General features: G+C 36.5%; 2 protein-coding genes and 1 pseudogene across 2 annotated transcripts; 1 reads left to right on the forward strand and 2 right to left on the reverse strand.

Annotated features, from left to right (window-relative positions):
- Nucleotides 1–936: 936 nt before the first annotated feature.
- Nucleotides 937–2088, reverse strand: LOC147926633 (uncharacterized). Its single transcript, XM_087487005.1, has one exon. The coding sequence runs from the start codon at nucleotides 1450–1452 to the stop codon at nucleotides 1096–1098; it is 357 nt and encodes a 118-aa protein (XP_087343131.1). The 5' UTR covers nucleotides 1453–2088; the 3' UTR covers nucleotides 937–1095.
- Nucleotides 2089–5965: 3877 nt separating this feature from the next.
- On the forward strand, nucleotides 5966–7806 carry LOC104746842 (uncharacterized). Its single transcript, XM_087486785.1, has one exon. The coding sequence runs from the start codon at nucleotides 6215–6217 to the stop codon at nucleotides 7571–7573; it is 1359 nt and encodes a 452-aa protein (XP_087342911.1). The 5' UTR covers nucleotides 5966–6214; the 3' UTR covers nucleotides 7574–7806.
- Nucleotides 7807–22568: 14762 nt separating this feature from the next.
- Nucleotides 22569–23060, reverse strand: LOC147926634 (secreted RxLR effector protein 161 pseudogene; annotated as a pseudogene).
- Nucleotides 23061–26978: the final 3918 nt, after the last annotated feature.

A 26978-nucleotide genomic window follows, 5' to 3' on the forward strand; every position in this document is an offset into this window, starting at 1 on the left:
TACGGTTCAACAGATCACTTCGGTTATCCCAATTATATTTGTATATATATATATATATATATTATGATTTATGAATGTGTAATGTATGTTTATGATTAATTTTTTTTTATTCAAAAAAGATTTTGATAAAGAAAAGTAAAAGAAGTTTTTTAAAATCTTTGCTTATTAAAATGTCTTTAATATCCCCCTTTTGATCTTTGCTTATTAAATTCTAATTTCAATGTTCCCCACTTGGTTTTTAGAGGTCGTTATTACCTTCTTCCCACCGCATTTGCTTTGGTTCATAATTATAATTTTTTTAATACACTGAATACAATTTTTTCACTAGCTAATTAATTGCAAGACCTCCAGCTAATTTATTTATTTTTTTTTTTTTCAGAAAACGATACCGTTTTATATATCATATAAGAGAACGCTACATCTGAGTTTTTTCAGTACAGGATTGGATGAAAGTAGAGATAAGCAACCACAACAAGAGCAGAAAACATGTTAAGTGATTTGTGCAACAAAGATCGACAGACCCAAAAGATGGTATTATTAATTACAAACTATTCAACGCTTTATTTTCTTGGTGAGCATTTCTTGCTAGCTAGGTCGATTGATATATCTTATATTTTTGTGGGCGTGTCTTAATTGATGAGAATTGGAATGTGACGATCTTTCGAGTTATGTAGGTTTGTTTATGGCGTTGATCATGTGTTCATTTCCTCCACGAATTCATAGATGCCATCATTTGTTTTTTTACTTGTGCGTAACTATTGTACTACAACCATGCATGTCTCTCTTCGTCCACATATGATTCACACACGTGTGCAACGAACCACACAAACACAAGTATATATTTTCACTATAACTTATGGTTATGCAAAAATCAAATAATGATGATGAACCCATTTAAAGATGATGGCCACACCTTTCATTATAAGTAATGATCAAGATCCAAGTTGATGATGTATATGTAGCTAATAAAAGGACAAACACAAGTCATACAATTATTATTTCATCATTGTGTGACACAAAGAAACTATCAATTAAGAAAACACTAAAATACACGAAAAATTAAAATGTTAACAACCTGCTTATTATATTGTAAGTTCACATCTGGATCCATTTAGCAAGCTGGGTCGGGTTAACCACACCAGGGACGTGGTTCCCATCTGTTTTGAACACACCCGCCACGTCAGAGTAGTAGCTCTGCCGAGCCTTTTTCGTCTCCCTCTGTTGCTGCGGTGGTGGCCGTGGGGACGGCGAGACAAGCGGCCCAACTTCGGCCCATCCAGGATACAGCTTTCGGCCCAGCATAGTCCCGCACGTGAGGAACTCGTGCGCCATGTAGCCAGCCAAGAGCCAGTTCGGTGCATCAGCGCCCTGACTCTGAGAATGAGTGGCGCCTCTTCTTGGATCACTCGACTGTACTCCACGCGCTTGGTGGTGGTATTGGTTTTGATTCATTTTTTTTTCTTCTTTTATCTTTTATGCCACGTGGTTGACAGGTAAACAAGGATCAGGGGTAGAAACGTCAATTCAAGTTTTTTAATTTGAGGCGAAAAGTTTTTTAATCGAGGAAAATAAGCGAACACAGACAAAAAAAAATAATAATAATTTTGTTCTTAAAAATTAAGATTTAAAAAAAAAAAGTTTTTAAGGGAATTAAAAAAAAACGATCGGAAGAGGCGGATGAATCTGAGAGTATACGGTGCCGTAGAGGATCGGGGAAGTATGAAGCAAGAGTAGATCGGAGTTTGAGATATCGTCGCCGGAGATCGACGGAGGAGGAAAAGGGGATAAATTAGAGGGAGAGAGAAAGAGAGATGAGAAGGGGAAAAGTCGCAGGCGTGAATTCTTATTATCTGGATCTTTTGAAAACAAATATCAAAAATAATAATAATGAGGCCTTTAATGGGCTTGAAATAAAACTAGTGGGTTTAAGATAGGCCCAATTGGTTTTAATAGGGAGTAGTAATTGAAAGAGTTTCGTCCTATGTAAACTTTTCTCTACAATTCGTTTTCATCTGTTTTTATCTTTGTGGTTTTTGTAGGCAAGCGAGTTATCTTTTTTTCTTTTTTCCACCAAAACCCATTATATTAAGCTATGATCAAGCAACTCTCCTCTAGAGAAAGCCTTACAAACATCATACAACTTACATGGGTAAAAATAAAACATACATCACGGGAGTTTAGAACCCGGACTAAAATACAACAAGCAAAAACAAAGTGGCTAAAACAATACCAAAGATAGGGGATTGCAACAATCCAAAGGATAGTGAATGATATTACAAAAGAATACCATTCAATCTTAAAGATACTATGACCAGACAAGGTCATATTCTTTTTGATGTAGCATCTCCAAATCCCATAGAAGGAATTAGAGTGACTACTACTCCCTAATTGCCCCAGAGGTATAAAACCCTCCAAAACCCGGTACAGGCAAAGGCAAAAAGGACGGGCAGAAGATCCCGTGAAAGCGAGGCAACATACTTCTTCTTCCGGGAAAGGCCATCTATAACCACAAGCCATAGACGCCAACACGAGAAGGGAAGTATCCAGCCGTTCGTTGATCCTAGAAGCATGACTAGCTAGAAAGGGGAAATGTCCAACCCTCTTGAACTTCATGAACTTCCGATTGTGGAAGAGTAACATATTAATTTGCTTCCAGATATCTCGGTTATGGCAAGCGAGTTATCTTACGAGACCGTATCTTGTTAAAGTCTTCGTGTGTTTAAATCGCGGTTCACAATCTTGACATAACGAGGTCACGACTGTATAAGTGGTATTAGATTTTCATCACTCAATGATAATGACAAAAAATAAATATATAGTGTTTTTTTTTTCTTTTTTTTTTCCAGGGCTCTAGACAATAATTAATGCTAGAAAAAGTTTGTACAACTCTCTAAACAATCACACACACATACAAGAAACCATAGATGAAAGAAAAAGTCAAAAAACTAGACTATTTTTCCTTTCTTTTGTAATCTCATTTGTTTTTGTCAAATAAAAGTACGTACTATACTATCAGTAATAAAAAAATTAAAAAATATGGACACGAAAAAAAACATTCATAAAATAAAAAGCTATAGTAGCGACATTATTCATAGAATTTTGCACCACATGCATTGATTACAAATTCTATTCAACTTACATATTTGGTAATTTTTTCTTTTAACTATTTAAAACCCTAATTCTTTCATGTCGGGACGATCGAGTGTGGATGAAGCAAATCGGGATGTGGATTTATTTTAAAAAGTAGACACCAATCTCTTTCAATTATTTTATTACATTACCTCAACCTCCTATTAATTGCATCAAAAGTCCAAGCGCTTGCTTACTTTTGATTTTTGTTTAAGCACCGTCATTTAATTCAATTTAGTCTACCCTACTAAGAAAAAACAATTATGAGACGAGTTGTAAACTAAACTACATTTAAGAAATTTGGTTAAAACTTAAAACTATGGGTGGAAACCAAACCTAGAGTCTATGTGTAATCTGTTTAGGTTAACTATGTTCAACCTGATTGCATGGGGTTAAGATTGCCAAGTTGAGTGGATAACCTTAGTATGGTTACTAATGATAGTTTAATATTACTACTATTTGATTGATCAAACTCAGAAAGAGCCAAAAAAAACAAAAAAAAACACTCACCCCTGAAAAATGGGAAAGGATAGTAAGATCCTCAGGAATTCCATAGTAACGAAATAAATCCAAAAGTTTGTCAACCACTGAGACAATTCGTGTTCCATGTAGCAATCTCTTATTGGAGGATGAGTACGTACACAAGTGGTCTGTATTTATTCAATATCATTGCACATTAGGTTAGGACATGGGAAAAAGGCCATTTCCGACCTGTACAATGTCAAAAGTATCAATTTATACATGTACAAACTCTCGGTGCCAATTTATACTTATACTTAAATAAAATTCAAATTTCATATCCAATTATTAAAATAGTGCCGATTTCAAAGTCAAAATCAATAAATATTAGTCAACAGCTGACTCAGATGACACGTATTTAATGAAGTGGCATCGTATATCAAAACTACGTCGTTTCGATGCTGTAATTTCGTTTTAAAAGAAAAATGTAAGACCACAGGATCGAACCCGGGTCCATCGAAATTTAAATCAACACTTTAACCATATGATCTAGTAGCTTTCTTCGGAATATTGAGGAACTTTAATGTTAATAACCATATCAACCCACGAGAATCTCCCTCCTTTTCCTCTTCTTCTCTTCCTTGGCATCGTTAATTGCATTGATAATTTTTGCTTCCTCATTCCTTAATTTTTACTGAAAAACAGAAACCCTAGTGATGATGATTGTGATCAAAGAGGAACAACGAATTTCCAAAATTTAAAATTTTAAAAGAAACAAAAAGTTAAAAAATCAAATCTTGGGAAACCACGATGAATATAAACAATTAGTGATTGGACCAACGGAAGCGGATCTAGATGGAGAAGGAACCACGGCGGAGCAGCCATTAACGATGCCAAGGAAGAGGAGGGAGATTCTCGCAGGCGGAGATGGTTATAAACACTAAAGTTTCCCAATATTCCGAATAAGGCTGCTAGATCATATGGTTAAAGCGTTGATTAAATCTTTGATGGACCCAGGTTTGATTCTAGGGTATTACCTTTTTTTTAAAACGAAATTACAGCATCAAAACTACGTAGTTTTGATATATACGATGCCACTTCACTGAATACGTGTCATCTGAGTCACCTGTTGACTAATATTTGTTGATTTTGACTTTGAAATCGGCATTATTTTAATAATTGGGTATGAAATTTGAATTTTATTTGAGTATAGGTATAAATTAGCACCGAGAGTTTGTACAGGTATAAATTGACACTTTTGACATTGTACAGGTCAGAAATGGCCCTTTTCCCGTTAGGACATAATAGGTAAGAAAATAATGGACGGCTTTTTTTTGTTCAAACTGCAATAAATTCTTCATCTAACTCGCACATGGTTTGGTATGGAAATGGTTATTTGTTTTTTTTAAAAAGAAATTATATTCTTTTTTTTTTTTTGACAAAAAAGAAATTATATTCATATGAATTAGATTTATATAAAAAACTACCAATGACGACACTAAAGTAAAATAAATATCACTAATCAATAGAGTTCCCGTGTGAGATTATCATCGGATGCATTGTGAATTTGTTAATGTCCAAAAGACATTATTTATTTACAGTATAAATCAATAACACAACATGATAGTATTTGATCTAATCAAACTATAAACATATCGCCTTTGTAGTTGGTTAAAGAAAAACAACCTTTGAATTGTGAATTGAATATAGGAAAAAACTGCACACATTACAAATATATTTAGTTTTTGTGGGCAAATGTTTAGTATTTTTTATTATTATTATTTGTTGTTTTTTTTTTTCAGTTGATCCAGTCCAAAAATAACAAATTCATTCCTTAAAGTGAAACAAAAGTAAAAGGGGATCACATTATCATTTAAAAAAGTCTATTATACAATTATGCAAATGCAATGAAAATGAAATTTATGAATTTTCAATTCAATTAATTTCCTTCATGAATATTAAAATTTGAAACCAACCTCTTTTGTTTTCATTGTATCAAAACTAACAGAGTTTTGTGGCACAATTGGTAAAATTTGTTTTTGTTGGATTTAGTATATATAAATCAAAGAGGAGATGAAAAGATTTTGATATATAGACAAACAAAAAGAAACTGACGTATTAATTAACTCATGATCAGTTGTTTTGTTTTTTTAGATTTACTTATGAGTTCTTTACTTATCATAATAAAGAAAATAGAATTACTTAACTATCATGAGTATTGTACTCATATATTAACAGACTTTCATATATTAACAGACTGTTACGAGATCCTCAAACCGTTAATGTGTCAGATAAAGCAAGGTAATTTGGGTAAAACGGTTACAAGCCTACTTGTTAGATATACATATTAAGTGGGTTTCTTATTTTTTTTCCTCAATATAGGTATTAAATTATTAGTCAGATTTGTTTTACTAGAAAACATGTGGAGAAGAGATCGCAAAAGGATTTTGGGAATTGAATGCAGTGAGTAGTAGAGTACGTAGTAGTTAGTAGTTGAAGTAAGTTAATGCAAAGATTAAAGTAGATAATTAAGTGTTGCTATATAATCGACCGTATTTGCTGGTTAGTTTTGATCATCGGGCAGTGCACTCTGCAAATCAACAAACATACTCCAAAAAAAAAAAAAATGGGGCGTCTCGTTAGTGGAGCTACTCTCGTGGCTTTGTTATGTTTCCATGTTTTTGTGGTGAATGTTGCTGCGAGAGATGTGAGTTCGGGAAAAGATGAGGACGAGAAGACTTTAGGTGGCAAGGGTGGTGGCTTTGGCGGCGGGTTCGGTGGAGGAGCCGGTGGTGGATTTGGAGGAGGAGCTGGTGGTGGATTTGGAGGAGGAGCAGGCGGTGGTTTTGGAGGAGGCGGTGGTGGAGGTGGAGGTGGCGGAGGAGGTTTTGGTGGTGGACATGGTGGAGGTGTCGGAGTTGGCGGTGGCTTTGGTAAGGGTGGTGGAGTTGGTGGTGGTATCGGAGGTGGACACGGTGGAGGAGCTGGTGGTGGGTTTGGAAAAGGTGGTGGGATCGGTGGAGGAATCGGGAAGGGTGGTGGAGTTGGCGGTGGCATCGGTAAAGGCGGTGGCATTGGTGGTGGAATAGGCAAAGGTGGAGGATTTGGCGGCGGTATCGGCAAAGGCGGTGGAGTTGGTGGCGGCATTGGCAAAGGCGGTGGAGTTGGTGGCGGCATTGGTAAAGGTGGAGGAGTTGGCGGTGGTTTTGGTAAAGGCGGAGGTGTTGGCGGTGGAATTGGCAAAGGCGGAGGAGTTGGCGGTGGTTTCGGCAAAGGTGGAGGAGTTGGTGGTGGGATTGGCAAAGGTGGAGGTATTGGCGGTGGCATTGGAAAAGGTGGAGGCATTGGTGGTGGAATAGGCAAAGGCGGCGGAATTGGTGGAGGCATTGGCAAAGGCGGAGGCATAGGTGGCGGGATTGGCAAAGGTGGAGGCATTGGTGGCGGAGGTGGATTTGGTAAGGGTGGAGGTATTGGCGGGGGTATTGGCAAAGGCGGAGGCATTGGAGGCGGTATTGGCAAAGGCGGAGGTATTGGCGGAGGAGGTGGATTTGGCAAAGGCGGAGGCATTGGAGGCGGTATTGGCAAAGGAGGAGGAGGTGGATTTGGTAAGGGTGGAGGCATTGGAGGCGGTATTGGCAAAGGTGGAGGTATTGGCGGAGGAGGTGGATTTGGTAAGGGTGGAGGCATTGGAGGCGGTATTGGCAAAGGTGGAGGCATTGGAGGCGGTATTGGCAAAGGCGGAGGTATTGGCGGTGGTATCGGAGGAGGAGGAGGCTTTGGTGGAGGAGGAGGATTTGGAAAAGGTGGTGGCATCGGTGGTGGAATAGGCAAAGGAGGAGGTTTCGGCGGAGGAGGTGGCTTTGGGAAAGGTGGAGGTATTGGTGGAGGAGGTGGATTTGGTAAAGGCGGAGGATTTGGCGGTGGAGGCTTCGGAGGGGGAGGTGGAGGAGGCGGCGGAGGAGGTGGCGGAATTGGACACCACTAAACGAAAATACATGAAGAAGTTGCATTGAGTGCATGTCTCACGTCACGTCACGTCACGTACAACATGGTTTACAAGTTTGAGTGTGTTACCAAATATACTACTAGAGCTTTATGTACTTTGTCTTTATTTGAATTACGAGCTATGAGTTTTGTTAGACGCACTCTAATAATTTCCATTTTATCATGTAAAACACTAGGATTTTTATTTGGTGGGAAGTCAATGTTCTTATAAAATCTGTTGATTGTGACTACACAACCGGATCAAAATGAAGAGCAAACAGGATCAGGATGATTAAAGAACTTGGTTTAATTAAAAGCCTTTGATCAATTGGTCTGTTTGTAATGGTTAAGGTTGGTTATATTGTAACCGACTATACATAACTTGTGAGGTTTCTGTTGATTCTTGAACTCGTTAACTCGTTAAATCTTTTGCTTACTTCTGCAACAAGTTTCTTAGATATTCAACGTGTTGGTTTGAATTCTAAACCGATTCAAGTTCAACAAAATCAAGTGACGCAAAATTACAAAATATGTAGCAATGTTGATAAGCAAAATTACAAAACATTTAGCAACATGTCAACATGAAACGTACAACTTGTTGAGAAGTAGAAATATACAAACACGATGATAACTATTGTAATCTTGCAACTTGCAATAAAGCCTCCACAAATATATGTTACATTAGATACATATAACGTAATACCCGTTAGTCTAAATAAATAACTTGCAATAATGCTCCACGTGGTTAGGTGTTATTCGGCAGAGTTTCAGAATTCCTTAGAAAAAAATAGTCCTAAGTGAAATTAAGTTTTGAGCTTAGAAAAATGAAGTGGTGGCAAAAAAAATTAAAATAATTATTGTGATGTTTTCGAAACTTATGAATTGATTTGTGTTGCTAACATTTGATGATTAGGTATCAATCCGTACTATGTGCGGGATAAATCGATTTAAATAAAATATTATGAATAAAATTTAAGATTTAAGATTCGTTTATAAATAATAAAATATGTAAGTAAAGTTTTTCCGATAAAATATTATTTAAATTTGCGTTTATTTTCTGTAAAATACGTTTCACCCGTGAAATATTTAAACTTGGAAAAGAATTTTAAGATGGTGTAAAAAGTTTTGATGTTTTTTTTTTGTGTTCCTAAAAATCAAATTCGTCTATATAATTATACCATTAAATAGATAAACCAATATTTTTTAGACTAATCGATTTAATTTAAACTATTCCTAAGTTTAAAAATGCAATGAGAAAATGATAAAAGTAGTAAATAAATGAATAATTTTTCTTTTGTTTGTGAAATGTAATTTTTTTAGTAAGTAAATAAGTTATGAAAATGATAATTAAATACATTTTCAGATTTAATAATTGATTAAATCTTTCATTTTTAAATACTAATAGAAAAAACATTAGCTCTTGTTGGCAAAAAAAAAAAAGAAATATTGGCTTCTAAAATTTTAATGGCATATTTATGTAAATAATAATAAGAAATAAGAGCATTTATTTAAAAATGTACAGAAGTTTTGTGAGCGTGACATTTCAGTGTTTTAGTGAGAGTGCTTCTCTATTAATATATAGCCGATATGAGATTTTAAATTGATTTGATTGATCCATATCCGTTAGGTGCATGCTTAGTCTTAGGTGTCTTTGTTTAAGATTACCTAACTGGCACTTAATGGATCATAAAACAACACCTACGCTACACATCAATGATCATACAAGCAAAATATCTCTCAGGCTAATACTATCATTTCTAATTATACCAGTTCTCTCCCTCTACAATTTTGTTATTATACCTTCTACTTCTTCAGGCTGGTATGGTGGCTGCACAAGGTCTGTTAGGGAACGATATGGTGACTTCTTTGAGAAACCAAAACCGCATGGACCTGTCCCTAACTGAAAAAGCGGCTCGGTTTTTCTTTATTAGATTCTTGACACATTTTATATCAACCGGTTGTGTAACGTGAGTCCCCTCCTCTGTCTAAAATGTATAGCTTCCTAATTCTGTCATTAGAAGCGTTACATTTAGCTATATCCTAACAGAATAATTGAAGGAGAAACGATGATCACATTCAAAGGAGAGGATTCGAGATGTCACTTAAAATCTGAACTAGAGATTCACAGTCCTCAGTTTTACTGGAAGGTTAGCCTAGAACATTGATGGAAACTTTTTTCTTCTGAAGCTCAAGAATCTTGACTATTTTCCCCACAGGCTATGACACGGTCTGATTTAGGACTTGCTGATGCTTATATTAACGGAGATTTTTCGTTTTGCAATAAGGAAACAGGACTTTTGAATCTTATCATGGTATGGTACATAACATTATTGAATCATGGAGATTAATTTTTCAAAACTTCTGATCAGCAGATTGAAAACTTGCAGATTCTCATTGCCAACAGAGATTTGAACTTACGTCTTGCTAAAAATAGGTAAAGCTTAAAACGTTCAGTTTAGTTTTTTTTCAGTTGTCCCATTGCACTTGTGTTGGATTTTGCAGGGGATGGTGGAAACCGATGTTTCTGACTACTGGTTTAGCATCTGCAAAGCATTTTCTAAAGCATTTCTATAGGCAGAACACTTTAACTCAAGCTCGAAGGAACATTTCACGTCACTATGACCTTGTAACTTGTCTTATGCCCACTTGTTATTGTCTCAAAGATGAACATTTCTTTGCTGTTTTAAGTGTAATGATTTGCCTTCATCATGAGTAAACTTGCAGAGTAATGAGCTTTTTGCTTTATTCTTGGATGATACCATGTCTTATTCCTCTGCGGTATTCAAGGTGACAATGAAACATCTTCACGCTCTTGCTTTTTGTTAGTCCGACTTTAAACTTTCGCCATTTAAGACGTTTATGTTTATAGTCAGGTGATGAAGATCTGAGGACTGCACAATTGAGAAAAATATATCTTCTCATTGATAAGGTAACATCTATCCAAGGGAAACTTTATTCAAAACAAAAAAAATCTTTGCAAGGGCATTTTCTTGATTTGGAACAAGAACTTGGCATTTTCTCTGTTTTTTAGTGATCAAAAGGTGGAAAATTTCAGGCTAGGATAAAGAAGAATCATGAGGTTTTAGATATTGGATGCGGGTGGGGAACTTTGGCAATTGAAACGGTGAGAAGAACTGGATGCAAATACACCGGTATAACAATATCTATTGAACAACTTAAATATGCAGAAGAAAAAGTGAAAGAAGCTGGACTTCAGGTTTGTATAACCCATTTCAGTTTCTTATCTCCAATGCTATACTACTAACTATTTAACTTCTTAATGATAGGACCGGATAACATTTAAGCTCTGCGATTATCGCCAGCTATCTGATGTTCAAAAATATGACAGGATTGTATCTTGGTAATATCTCTCTTGTATAATGTATATATCAAAATATGAACATTGTGTTATGAGTCTATGACGACATAACATTTTCGATGTTTACAGTGAGATGCTAGAACATGTTGGCCACGAATTCATGGAGACATTTTTTAGTCATTGTGATGCTGCGCTTGCAGAAGACGGCATTTTTGTCCTGCAGGTAACACTTGCATGCATGATTCTTTTATCTCATGTTTGCACAACCGTTAATGTTTAATAATAATACAGTTCATATCGATACCCGAAGAACGCTACAATGAGTACAGACTAAATTCTGATTTTATAAAAGAGTACATATTCCCTGGTGGATGCCTTCCTTCGTTAGCCAGAGTTACTTCAGCCATGGCCTCTTCTTCTAGGCTATGGTATAAATGCATATTTGTATTGTTTTTTCGCAATCTCTCGTTGTCAAATCAATCTAACACTTAAAGAAAATACAGCATTGAACACGTTGAGAACATTGGGATTCATTACTACCAAACGTTGAGATTGTGGAGGAAGAACTTCTTGGATAGACAGAAGTAAGATTATGATATTAAAAACATTTCCTCTGTTTTTCTGTTCTTGACTAAGTATGTTTCCGCTCATATGTCTAGAAAAATACTATCATTTGTGTAGACAAATCACGGATCTTGGATTTGACAATAAATTCATAAGGACATGGGAATATTATTATGACTACTGTGCAGCTGGTTTCAAGACTCGTACCCTTGGAGACTACCAGGTAACACACAAACTCGAATAATGGGATATTATTGTCCCTGCAATCATATCCCATATATCACGACTGTAGAGTTATTTGTTACCTTATCATGCTCTGTATATTTTCTCCAAATCTCTGTAATTACTATGCCTTGCTAACTAGGCTCTGTAACAATATATATTGGTATTGATACCTAATGATAAACACACCGAAACATTCATCTCCTTCTCTGATCTTACATGGTATCAGAGCCTGAAACACAAAATTTTTTCTTTTGATAATGAGTGAAACGACCGACACGAACCCGACCCCGACCACGGCGACTATGGAGGTGCGACGTAAGATCTAGCCCTACGATCTGAGTGCTGCTGACAATCCCGAGCTGTGATATCTCTCCCGTTGCTGAAAGGAACAAAATATGAAGAATGGGCTTGTGGAATCAAGACAGCTCTTTCTTCTCGCAAGAAGTTTGGCTTCTTAGATGGATCCATTGCTCGTCCAGCAGAAGGATCTCCTGATCTCAAAGATTGGTGGACTATCCAAGCCTTGTTGGTGTCTTGGATCCGCATGACAGTAGAGCCATCACTCCGTTCCAACATCTCTCATCGTGATGTTGCGAAGGACTTGTGGGATCATCTGAAGAAACGTTTTTCTGTCACCAATGGTCCACGCATCCAACAACTCAAGGCGGAACTTGCATGTTGCAAGCAGAGGGGTCTTGCTATTGAGGCATACTATGGGAAACTGAACCGCATATGGGACAGCATGGCTACTCACAGACCTTTGCGTGTTTGTCAATGTGGCAAGTGTGAGTGCAACTTGAACTCTCTTCAAGAAAAAGACCGGGAAGAAGATAAGGTCCATGATTTCTTATGTGGTCTTGATGATTCTTTCAATACGGTGAGGTCGAGCTTGGTTTCACGAACTCCGATCCAACCGATGGAGGAAGTGTATAACGTTGTTCGTCAGGAAGAAGACATGCGGACTAATGTTACAAAGAATGAGGCGGCTCCGGAGATCTCTGCTTTTGCTGTTCAGCAACGACCTCGTATATCATCCTCGACTCGTCCTGAACAAGCTCTCTGCAAACACTGTAATCGTGGAGGTCACTCTTCCGATAGCTGCTTTGCCGTGGTTGGTTATCCAGAGTGGTGGGGTGACCGTCCTTGCAGCCGAACGATGCAAGGTAAGAGTCGTGGTCTTCTCTCTTCTGGTCGTGGTCGTCCCATGAGTTATGCGAATGTTGTCCATGTTCCACCGGTTTCTTCTCAAGAACATGCCAACTATGTGATCACAGAGAAGGATCGTGATGGGGTTAGCGGCTTGAGTGACGTTCAATGGAACAATCTTGTCAAGCTGCTGAATGGTCGATCCAATAGTGGAGCTGGTCCTAGCAACGAGAAATCATCTGGTAAGTCATCCTTCCATTCTTGGATATTAGACACTGGTGCCTCTCACCATTTGACAAACAACTTTGACATTCTTACGAATGTGAGACCTATGTCACTGGTGTTAGTTGTGTTAGCTGATGGAAGAGAACGGGTCTCGTGTCAAGAAGGCACTGTTGTGTTGGGATCCAATCTGATTTTGAAGTCAGTTTTTTTATGTAGGGCAATTGATGGATGAGAATACTTGTATTGTACAAATGGCTGATCAGTTCCTTGTCATTCAGGACCGCAGTTCGAGGATGATGATTGGTGCGGGTAAGCGAGACGGTGGAACCTTCCGCTTCTGCAAAACAGAGTCCGTATCCCTTGTCACTACACAAGAAGCAAAGGATTACACGTTATGGCATCAAAGGCTGGGTCATCCGTCTGCAAGAGTAGTTGGTTCACTTCCGCAAGTTTCTGTTTCTGTTGATTCTGATATTTACAATAAGGCGTGTGATGTCTGTTTCCACGCCAAGCAAACACGTTCTTGTTTTCCAATAAGTACTAATAAAACATCATCTGTTTTTGAAATTATTCACTGCGACATTTGAGGTCCTTATCGCACTCCCTCTTCATCCGGTGCTCGTTACTTTCTTACCCTCGTTGATAATTACTCTCGTAGTGTATGGATATATTTGCAACGTAACAAAACAGAAACTGCTGAAAATCTGAAAAGTTTGATCGCCATGGCTGCAACACAATTTCAAAAACAAGTCAAGCGAATAAGAAGCGATAATGGCACTGAATTCACCTGTATGGATCCATTCTTTCGGAGTCAAGGCATTGTCCATGAAACTTCGTGCATCACCACCCCTCAACAAAATGCACGAGTTGAAAGAAAACACCGCCACATTTTGAATGTGGCTAGAGCGTTGAGGTTCCAATCAAACTTGCCAATCACGTTTTGGGGAGAGTGCATCTTGACCGCAGGCTACTTAATCAACCGCACCCCCAGCTCTGTTTTAAACGGTCTCACTCCTTACGAAATGTTACATACGACTGCTCCGAGCTACGATCACTTGAAAGTCTTTGGGAGTCTCTGTTATGCCCGCAATCACCGTCATCAAGGTGACAAGTTTGCCTCTCGCAGTCGGAAATGCATATTTGTGGGATATCCTTATGGGAAAAAGGCTTGGAGACTCTATGATCTTGATGCAAACAAATTTTTGATCTCTAGGGATGTACGTTTTTGTGAAATAGAGTTTCCTTTCGTTGAATCTGATTCTCGTGACATGCCTATCGAAGACGATGAAGAAAATATTTTGTGGGCTTCTCATTCTCTCGGTCCACTAGAGGATGTTGACAGTCCATCTCAAAGCCCAACTGTTTCATCAGGCCCGTTATCTCCTCTCAGCCCAACTACCAATCTCTCGTCTTCCACATCACCCTCGACATCTTCACCCGACTCTGTTCGTCGATCAACTAATGATGGCGGCTCACCATCGTTATCTTTACCGACACCAACCCCATCGCCATCTCTCACTTCGACTCCTCAGCCTTCCTCGTCTCCTACTGTGGAACCTGCTAGTCCGGTCATTGATGCGATTCCGCTTCGTCGGGGAGAGCGTCATTGCAATCCTCCGGTTAAATTACAAGATTATCATATTAACACTGCTCAGACAAGGCTGTTAGGTACATCAAAATCTCTCTACCCTATTAATAATTATGTGAGTTGTTCACGTTTTTCTGAACCGCACCGTGCGTATCTGGTGGCTATAACGTCGGCTGAGAGCCAACCTCTTATAAACAAGCAGTGCAGAGTAAGGTATGGACAAAAGCAATGGGGTCGGAAGTTGTTGCTTTGGAAGAGAATCAAACTTGGACAGTTGAGGATTTGCCTCCAGGAAAGAAAGCCATAGGATCAAAATGGGTCTACAAGATTAAACACAATTTGGATGGGACGGTTGAACGATACAAGGCACGTTTGGTAGCTCTTGGTAATAGACAGATCGAAGGAGTCGATTATGGTGAAACTTTTGCACCTGTTGCGCGAATGCAAACGGTACACATGTTTCTTGAAGTTGCTGCAGGGAATAACTGACCGGTTCATCAGATGGATGTTCACAATGCGTTCCTGCATGGTGATCTTTAAGAAGAGGTGTATATGAAGCCCCCTCCTGGATACTTAGCTGCTAATGACACAAGAGTTTGTCGGTTGCGAAAATCCTTGTACGGTCTTAAGCAGGCTCCTCGCTGCTGGTTCGCCAAACTGACAACAGCGTTAAAAGAATATGGGTTTGTTCAGTCTTTGTCGGATTACTCATTGTTTGTTTTTGACAAAGGAGGGATACGAATTAATCTTCTGATATATGTTGACGACATGATCGTTACAAGCAACTCTGTTGAGGCTCTTACAATCTTCAAAGCTTATCTGGCTTCTTGTATTAAGATGAAGGATCTAGGAGCCTTGAAATATTTTTTAGGCATTGAGGTCTCTCGCAGCTCACAGGGGTTCTATCTTAGTCAACACAAATATGCACTTGAGATTATTGCTGATGCTGGTTTGCTAGGATGCAAACCTGATTCCTTTCCCTTAGAGCAGAATCATAACCTCGCACTCTCTACCTCGCCTCTTCTGTCGCAACCAGAGCCGTACCGTCGATTGATTGGTCGATTAATATATCTTGGTGCCACACGACCGGATTTAGCATACTCTGTTCAATTTCTTGCACAGTTTATGAAGACACCTAGAGAGGATCATTGGGAAGCTGCTATAAGGGTTGTTCGATACTTGAAAGGAAATCCAGGTCAAGGAATCCTCTTGAATGCAAAATCAAATTTCCAGCTCACTGGTTGGTGTGATTCTGATCACTCAGGCTGTCGTCTAACACGGAGGTCTGTTTCTGGCTATTTTATTCAACTTGGCACTTCTCCCGTCTCATGGAAAATGAAGAAGCAGAAAACGGTAAGCATGTCGTCTACTGAAGCTCAGTACCGCGCCATGGCTTACATCACCAAGGAACTCATCTGGCTGAAGATAGTTTTACATGATCTTGGGGTTTCACATACACAGTCTATGCGTCTTTATTGTGATAGCAAGTCAGCTATTCATATTGCAACAAACCCAGTCTTTCACGAACGCACAAAGCATATCGAAAACGACTGCCACTTTGTTCGTGATGAGATTCAGTCTCGTAATCTTCATCTTGTTCATGTTCAGAGTAATGCGCAGTTGGCCGACATCTTTACAAAGCCTCTTGGTCGATCGAGTTTTCAAACATTTTGTGACAACCTGGGCATCCTTGATCTGCATACCTAATGATAAACACACCGAAACATTCATCTCCTTCTCTGATCTTGCATCGAACGTGAGCCAGAAAGATATATAACCATGCATCTTGATTTAAATAACTAATTGCTTTTCTGCAACATTGCAGATAGTTTTCTCACGTCCCGGGAACGTAGCTGCATTCAGTGATGATGATCCATTCCGCAGCTCTCCTTTAACTCAGGAAAAACAACATTTGATGAATCACTTCCAAATTCCAATCTGAAGTACCTCTCCTATTTGTTGTGCTTCACCGTAAAGTTTCATAGTTTGTGAGGGATAGTATCTGGATACTAAATAGTAAATAGAATCTGTTCTCATTAAGTTGACTCGTATATAAGCGTAAATTACTTCTTCCATGGTCATCAGACTCATCACTACCGTTTATATTTGATTATTCATAATCTTTAAAAATATCTGATTTTTTATATACATGCTTTACTTTTTGTTATCATCCCAAAAAACTGTAATAAAATCAGATTATATTTGTAATACTAAATCAGAAAAAATCTTAGTTGTTTAACTAATAGATATTTAGCTTTTTTCACAACAAATTTAATAAACTAATACTTTGTCTATTCTAATTAATTGTCTTAATTAGCCTTTATGATCATATATTTTTTTTGTTGTATTTCTAATGGTATATTGATATAATTTTATATATATTTAGTGTTAATTAGGTTTTGAACCCACGTTACACATGGATTTATTTGATATATTTTGGTGAAAATTATATATGATTGATAACAGTTATGAAATATTAGCTTATATAAAATTTTAAATTACAATTGATTAGTGAAAATTTTACTTTTAAAAAATATAAAATTCACTTATGTTAAAAATTCAAATCTGATCAAAAGAATTATGAAATTAATTGGACGTTCAGGCGAGGCGGATCGAACTGGTAATCTAGCATATCCTAAACCATTTCTTTGGCCATCAGAAAAGCAAAACATTTTTTTAATCATGAATTAATCTTATTTTTTCATATTTAATTGACCACCACCATCTATGTCTTCGTGATTTATTTTTCACTGTTTTCTTACTCTTTATATTCTTTCTCATCATTTTCATTATCAAATTTTCATAATAAAGGTCATCGTTACTTTACCGTCCGGTTTTTCATTATACTCTTTTTCTTCCTCTTTTTCATCAGCTTCCTCACATTCTTCCACTGAATAATTATTTAAAACCTTTTCTTTTAAAGACTACCACAGAACTTGTTAACCCATCAAACTTTAATACCAAAATCATTGCCTCTTGTCTCATAAAATTTATGCAATTTTACGGACCAGCTTAGTCACTACATGCATCCAACTATTGATACTTTCACCTGTATACTTACTCGGCTTTAGATCCACACGTATTGAAACTTTTCAAACCAAAATCCTTAATACTACAAAATTGCAAATTATTTGTATAGAAAGTAAAATGAACACATGTATATCCTTCTTCTTTAAACTTCAAAAATTAACTCAAACAACATCAAATCAACATCTTGCGATGTCAATCTTTTTTCCTCTGACCCAAAAGATAATTTTACAGAAACAATATCAAATCATCTATAAATTCATACATTAAAAACATGTTTTAAATTTTTGAGAGTTAAATATTAATAACACTTAAACTTCTTATAGAGTTTAAATATTTATAATATTTTAAACTTTTTATGGAGGTATTTATAATATTTTTAAACATCCTATAAAGTTTAAATATTTATAATATTTGAACTTTTTAAAAGTTTTAATAATTATAATATTTTAAACTTTTAAAATTTGGACGCATGATAAATCAAGCTTCCTGCTCATTCGTAGTTGGAAGCATATTAATCTTATTTATAATGGTTCTCAGCTATTATCTAAATTTTTCTAGCCGATGTGGGACGTTGTAAATACACTTATTTATAAGTATTTTAATATAGAAATTTAACATAATTTCAAAAATGTTAAAGATTGGTCGTTTTAAAAAATATCTTAATATAAAAAATTCTGGAAATTTAAAAATGTTAATTAGTGATATGTCGAATTCTGATTGGATGTTTTAAATCCTAATTGGACAGTTTTAGGAACTTATAGCTCATACTTTTATTTAGTATAGATTTTATAAATGTACTTCTCAATTGACTTTTATAATCAAACAGCTGCATTTGCAATGTTTTGGTTAAATGTAATGGGACTAATAGAAAATTTTCTTTATAGTATATATATATACTCTTTTTTATTTATATATAAGAATACATTATATGTAACGTTGATTGATTGGAGGAATATGAGTGACCACATACACAAATCGTTATAATCAATATACAATTTTGTATACATAACAATCTTATATAATAAAGAAGGATTCCTCCAAAAACTTTCAATCAGAAAATGACACATGTTACTAAATTAAAATTATTCATTTTGTTCGTACAAACTTCATTGAACCTATATAATTATTTCTAACCACAACAACAATCATGGAAAATAGATGACAATTTGTCCATTGGCATTACACTTATAAAATCGAAATCTGTGAGCCTCTTGGATAGCTAAATACGGCAAATGACAAGCCAATATGAACATACAATTTACAGTGAAGAGTGAGGAAATCAGATATTTTACGGTGAAGAGTGAGGAAATCAGCTATTCATTTAGCATAAGCAAATCCTCATAAGACTCGAATAAATCATAATAAGTGCAAGAAATGCAAGTAAAACATTTGTATTTGTTCGGTGTACAAGAGCAAATATATGGGGGAAATTCAAATCAAGATTAAAACACAATTATATGCATCCAAAACATAATTAAGTCAAATTATTTGGGTCATGTTTTTTCTACCATGTTCATGGTTAACCAACCAATTAATACACTTGAATGTGAATTACTTACATAAATAACATATATGTATTTTTTTATCAACATGCAAACTCTAAATATTTTACATAACTATATTATTAAACTGTTTTGCAATGTCATTTTAGTAATTAGATAATCGTCTTATATGAGTTTCATCTCTCACCCTTGCATTAGAAATTTGTATTTCTATTATAACATTTCTAATCTTAATCATCTTAAATGTACAATTAACTCATTTAACCCACTATCTATACTATCAAAACATTTTCCATATTTCTTGGGACCTTTAACTTCTAAGATTTTCTTACATTAAAAAATAACTGAATGCATTAAAAACACCATTAACTCAAATTAGATTTGTGACGTACACTCAATTTTGCATGCCCTACACATTTGTTATCAACGAATTCTCTATAAATAGCAAACACCTCACTAAGCACCATCAAATATCAAATCCTCCATAAAAATTAAAATTCTAGAATATCATTTTTCTATATAACCGATGGTGTTTCAAATATTTTCTTTACATTACTTATGAAGATATGGAAGCAAATGTTGGTTTTAGTGTGTAGATATAATCATATTATTATGTTTATAAGAGGTTCAAATAATTCAAATACGGCATAGCGGTAAATTTTGATTTATATTTTAGTTTTATCATATTTTATAAGAAACTAATAAATTTTTGGTTTCTTATCTTTAGTTATCTTTATAACCTATATTTTTATATATTTTATTTTATTTTTGAGCTTTTAAAGCTCCCAAATGATTCTCAAAAATTTTACATGTGTCATTCTTTTTCTATTTTTATTAATATTATTATTTTAATTTTTAATTAACGACATAATTGTTTACTTCTGTTTTAACTATCTCTAGAACATAAAATATTTGAGAGTCTCATGGTATTTAATTGAAAAACTTAAATACGAATATATCTAAATACCTAAGTTTTAGACAATAATTGTATGATGTTTAAATGTTTTAATATACCAATCAAATGTGCAAATGGTATGATTATTTTACTTTCTAAAAAGTATGCTAATGAACTAATAGTTTTTATCTACAAAAATCACTTTAGAATAAGATTTAGCTTTAAACAAAATTTAGTATTCTTTACCTCCTCACAAAAAAATCTCAGTTTTATTTGGTAGTATATAGTTTTAAATTTTTCAAATGTGAAAATATAAGAAGCAAAAAAGATAGTGCAATAAATGTATATATATAGATATAAATAAATCCGTACGTAGTGCGAGTATTCATCTAGTAATTAATAATAGGATAATAAACGCATAGCCCAAATTTTAATTGACAGAACTATATAATTTATCTATTAATTTGTTACTATTAAAAATAAACAAATAAGTAATCCTATTAAGAGTTAATGTTGTATAGGGAAAGAACAAATATATGGATCCATGTGAGGGCAAGATTAACAACAAAAAGATGATGTACTCACTTATTGAATTATACATAATGGAATGAAAATGATTTAGAGAAAAATATTTTTACTAATTGTTAAAGCTCTTATAAGGTTACTCTACATACACATACGAAAAAAGAAGCAGAAAAGGAAAATAAAATATACTTTAACACATTTTTAAAAAACTACTATAATAAACAAAAAAAAACACGTTTGTATATAATAAAAAATGGTTTCTCCAAGTAACCAATCAAAAAGACAATGTAAATGTCTAATAGTTAGTATTTTTATAATTGAATTTAATTGTTTTTTTTACCATTAGATATTTATTATTTGGATGTATATCTGGATATTGTTAAGTTGGAGATGTTGGAGGAGGTCAATGAAACTGCATACCCATTACCCACATAACGTCCGATTATATTTTTTTTTTTTTGATTTGAAACATTTAAGGAATAAAAAAAATTGTCTGCTGCTTCCTACCAGAAAAAAAAATTTAAAGAATTGTCCATAGAATAATTTTAGGTGCGTCCAGATTTATTAAAAACAAAATTAAACAATTAAAGATTAAAAAAATTGCATGCAAAAACTAACAGAAAAAACAAACCCGTCCAACTCCTTAATAATAATATATTCTTAATGAAGACTGTGAAACTAGAAAAGTGTGAAACTATATATATATATGAATAAAAAATTAGTCATATTTTCAATATAGGATATTTCCTAAACCATCTCAAGTAGTTCACTTCACACTCTTATTTCTCATTCAAATAAATTCCGTTTTGGACGTATGAGTATACCATCTTGTAGTACTCGTTACCAGCTTTCCATTGCACTATCGACCCGACAATTCCGAGCATCCATTTGGCCGGAATTTGGGCGGAAAGTCGCCGGAAAGTCATTGTCTCAAAACCTGCAATTTTCCAGTTCCAACAATTCTCTACATAAATAGAAATAAGTCTAAACATATGACGAAAAAACTAACCCTATAGACTGACACTACTAGCTAGACTAGACAGACTTTCGAGAGTATATGCGAAAACTAACTGTATCTGAGTTGGTGGTGTTTTTCAACCTTGAACCGACTCATTGTTATACCTGTCGAGTTTACTCGGCCAGATGGTGAACATGATGTCTTGAACCATCCGGATTTGTATGTAAACTTAGGCAGCAGGAATAACACAGCTTCGTTTTCTCATAGAACGAGGTTCTCTATTGTGTTCATTGTGGTCTTGAACATGCCTGGTTAATCATGAGTGAACTTTGAGAGTATAGCCTCATATATTCTCCTAGAAACGGCCCCATTTCACACTCACAAGGTAATTTTAATAGCGGCTTGTATTTCAAGAAATATCCTGTAATTATTTCAAATATTTTTTAAAGCTACATTTCAAATCATTAAAAGCATATGCTTAACCTCTAACATACATGAAGCACTTTACATCATTTTAGGAACTGGGAAAAAACAAAAGTCTCTTAGTGCTTGTAGCAGATTCAGCTTGATTTAGTTGTCCCTTTGAACCTAGGTCATGGGGTCTCCAATCTGAGTAGGTGGGGTTACCATCAAACCTCCTCTTAAGTCGTAGGCTTCAAACCCATTCCTCGTGATGATTTTATAACTTGATCTCGCGCTAAAACTTTTGTAAATGGATCCGCTAGATTTTCTTTTGTATGGATGTAATCAATCATAACTACACCAGTTGAGATAAGTTGTCTAACAGTTTTATGTCTCCGTCTGATGTGACGAGATTTTCCATTGTAATGGGTATTTCTTGCCCTGCCCAAAGCTGATTCGCTATCACAGTGTACACGTATTGCAGGCACAGGGTTCCCCCACATTGGGATGTCTTCCAAGAAATTACGAAGTGATTCAGCTTCCGACATAGCTATATCCAAAGCTATGAATTCAGATTCCATAATTGATTTAGCTGCCAAAGTTTGTTTGGAAGACTTCTAGGACACTGCTGCACCTCTAAGTGTAAAAACATATCCACTTGTGGATCTTGAGTTTCTCGAGTCTGCGATCCAGTTGGCATCACTGTAACCTTCCAAAACTCCGAGTTCTCTACCAAAGTGCAAGCCATGATCTTTGGTATAACGTAGATAGTCTAAAACTCTAGTTATAGCCATCCAATGCTTATGTCCTGGATTACTTGCGTAGCGACTAAGTACATTTACAGAGTGCGCTAAATCTGGTCTTGTACAGTTTGTCAAGTACATTAGACTGCCAATTACTCTCGCATACTCCACATGTTGCACAGGTTCACCAGAATTTTTGGTCAAGTGAACTTGAGGATCCTCTGGAGTTTTTGCAGTCCCATTTGAGTAATGCTTGAATCGAACAAGCACCTTTTCAGCATAGTGGGTTTGAGACAAGATAAGGCCCTCATCAGTTCTGATGATTTTTATCCCCAAAATTACATATGCTAAACCCAAATCCTTCATGTCAAAATTTCTTGTGAGCATGTTTTTTGTTTGAGTGATGATGTCTTTGTTGCTTCCAATGATGAGCATATCATCTACTAATAAGCATAACAAAATATACCCTGAGGGAGTAGTTTTGTAGTATATGCATTTATCATATTCATTAATGCGAAAACCATTAGACATCATCATACTTTCAAACTTCTCATGCTACTGCTTAGGAGCATGTTTGAGTCCATATAATGACTTCACAAGTTTACACACGTTGTATTTTTGTCCTGGAATAACAAATCCCTCAGGTTGTTTCATGTAGATTTCCTCCTCTAATTCTCCATGGAGAAAAGCAGTTTTTACATCCATTTGATGGATTTCAAGATTTCTCAAGGCTGCAATGCCTATGAGCATCCTGATCGAATATAGTCTTGTTACCGGTGAATAGGTATCAAAAAAATCTAAGCCTTCTTTTTGCCAAAATCCTTGCACTACAAGCCTAGCCTTGTACCGCTCAATATCGCCATTGGGTTTTTGTTTTATCGTAAAAATCCATTTACACCCCAAAGGCTTAAAACCTTGTGGTATATCTGCCATCTCGTAAGTATGATGTTGCATGATAGAGTCTATTTCAGTTTTGACTGCTTCCTTCCAATAAGGTGCATCAGGTGTAGACATAGCTTCTGCATATGTTCTTGGTAGATTTTCAACTAGAAATGCCATCATCAGAAAATCATCACCAAACGATTTACTTTTGCGAGCTCGTTTGCTTCGTCTAGGTTCCACTTCTGTTTCAACAGAAGTAGTACTCAAAGTATTACCAGCTTCCAAATTCGCTGCATCTCGTTGTTCACGATTCCGTTTTTGAGTTTTCCTAGAGGGGAAAATGTCTTCAAAAAATGAAGCATTTCTTGATTCCATAACTGTATTCACATGGATATCTGGAATATATGATTTATGAACCAGAAATCGATATGCACTACTGTTATGTGCATATCCGATGAAGATACAGTCTACGGTCTTTGGCCCAATTTTGACCTTTTTAGGAGGTGGTACAGCCACTTTTGCTAGGCACCCCCACACTTTGAGATATTTGTACGAAGGTACTGTACCTTTCCAAAGCTCATATGGCGACTTGCCAGTCACCTTATGCGGTATCCTATTGAGGATGTAATTTGTGGTAAGCAAAGCTTCCCCCCACATGTTCTGTGCTAACCCAGATTCCTGCCACAATGCATTCATCATCTCTTTCAGAGTTCGATTCTTTCGTTCCGCTACTCCATTAGATTATGGTGAGTAGTTCGATTCTTTGATTCACATCATTCGCTTGTACTTCCCTTGAGGTTTGGCCTTGACAACATAGTCTCCGTCCTCTGCAACAATATCACTACAAGTCTACAAGAAATAATACAGAAGACGTCGCTTAATCAGCGTTGGTTTATCAAAGTGACGTAAAAAGTCAAACTCAAATTAGAAGCATACTAGTGACATTTGTATAACCGACGTTAGTTTTAACATTTTTCAAGGAATAATTTTTTTTTGTCAACAAATGAAGTAAGGATTTATAAAATAAATTTTACTGCTTGACCAGAAAAAAAAAATTCTGTTTTGTGACCCTTTCTGTTGTTAAAGTGACTTGAAATCTCTGAAGACATCTACAAAGACGTACAAGACTGTGTAAGGCGTACAAGGTTTTTAATGGGCTTTTACTAGGCTTTTGTAGAGACCGACTCAAGGCAACTTAGGGTTAGGGTTTTGGGGGTGTAGGCGGCGCAGCCGCCTGTACGGTGTAATAGATTCTAGAAGATTCACAAGATCTTTTATTTCCTATTGTATCGGGTTTTTTGAGGCCTATATAAGAAGACTAGGGGATTGTAAGGTTGTTAATCAGATTAATAATATAAACCCTAGACAAAGGGTATTCGCCTCAAGAACACTCTGTTTCTCTTTTCAAAGTCTTTCTTATTCTGTTTCTGTTCATCCGAATTCACAACAACTGGTATCAGAGCGCCAGGTTCAATGACGAGTTCCGTAAAGTTTGAGGTTCCACGTTTCAATGGAACAGGTAACTTTTGTCTCTGGCAGACCCGGGTGAAGGATATGCTGAATCAGCAAGGGATGAAGAAAGCTTTGTTAGACACAAAGCCAGAAGCGATCTCGCAGGATGACTGGGATGAGATGAGGGAGAAGGCGGGTTCAATGATACGAACATGTCTTGGAGATGAAGTCGTGCATCAGGTTCTAGATCTCAGATCTTCAAAAGAGATCTGGGATAAGCTAGAAAAGATGTACATGTCGAAGTCCCCATCTAGCAAGCTGTACCTCAAACAGAGGCTGTATTGGTTTAAGATGGCGGAAGGAGCAAATCTGGTCCAGCATATTAACCAATTCAATCAGATCACTGGAGATCTAGGGCGTGTGGGTGTTACAGTTGAGGACGAGGATAAGGCCTTGCTGCTGTTGTGTTCTTTAACTCCTTTATATGAGACGTTGGTGACTGCACTATTGGCTGACAAAGAGACGATAAGTCTGCAGTCGGCTATAGACTCGCTGCTTGGGCATCATAACCGACGCCAACAGCATGGTGGTGGTAGCAGTGACAACCCTCAAGGTGATGGACAATATGTGAGTATAAGTCAAGGTAGCGGAGTACAGAAGAACAAGGGAAAGCAGAGAGATGGCAAGATGAAGAAGATAATCTGTTATAAGTGTCAGAAACCAGGACACTATAAGAGAGATTGTCCTCTGAACAAGGAGCAGAACGAGACAGGAGGTTCATCTAATTCTGTGAACGTGGTTCAGGCAGAAGACGCAGTGAAGGTCGAGTTAGATTTGCTTGCAGTGACTACAAGCAATCACACAGATTCTTGGATATTGGATACAGGCTGTTCATTCCACATGACTTCAAACAAGCATTGGTTTGACACGTATCAGGCTGGAAATTTTGGAACTATTCAAATGGCTGACAATAGAAGCTGCAGCGTCGTTGGTATTGGACAGATCAAATTTCGGATGTATGATGGCACTTTCAGGATTTTAACTGAAGTGAGGCATCTTCCAACGGTGAAGAAGAATCCGATATCTCTTGGTTCACTTCACAGGGATGGATTCAGGTTCGAAACTGATGATGATAATTGTGTGAATGTGTGCAAAGGAGATATGGTGTTGATGAAGGGTCAGCTCACAGCAGGGATTGTGTATCGTTTACTTGGAAACGTGGTTGTAGGTGGAGCTGCAGCCGTGGTAACTGAATCAGATAACACAGCTCTATGGCATATGCGGTTGGGGCATATTGGAGAGCATGGTTTGTCTGAACTTCACAAGAGGGGTCTTCTAGATGGTTTGAAGAATTGTAAGATGGAGTTTTGTAGGTTCTGTGTGATGGGGAAGCAGTCCAAGGCATCTTTCAAGACAGGTCTACACACCACAAAGAGTCTTTTAGACTATGTGCATTCTGATGTGTGGGGGCCTACACAAGAACATTCATTAGGAGGAAGCAGATACTATGTCATCTTTATAGATGATTTTTCTAAGAAGGTTTGGGTTTACTTCATGAGGCAGAAATCTGAAGTTTTTGAGAAATTTAAGATTTGGAAGGCTGAAGTGGAAAACCAAACAGGGAGGAAGATGAAGTATTCGAGGTCTGATAATGGTACAGAGTATACTAATGGAGAGTTTCAGAAGCTGTGTGAGGAGCATGGTATTCAGAGGCACTTTACAGTGCGGAAAACACCACAACAGAACGGTGTAAGTGAAAGGATGAATCGTTCTATTGCAGAGAAAGCAAGGTGTTTGCGGTTAAATGCAGGACTCCCGAAGATCTTCTGGGCTGAAGCCGTTTACATGGCGGTCTACCTCATCAATAGATCGCCAAGGGTTTCTTTAGAAGGAAAGGTTGCTGAAGAGGTATGGACTGGGGTAGACATTGATCTATCAAACTTGAGAATC

The sequence above is a fragment of the Camelina sativa genome, chromosome 15 (genome assembly GCF_030686135.1).
Source record: "Camelina sativa cultivar CO46 ecotype springtype chromosome 15, ASM3068613v1".
Classification (NCBI taxonomy): domain Eukaryota; kingdom Viridiplantae; phylum Streptophyta; class Magnoliopsida; order Brassicales; family Brassicaceae; genus Camelina; species Camelina sativa.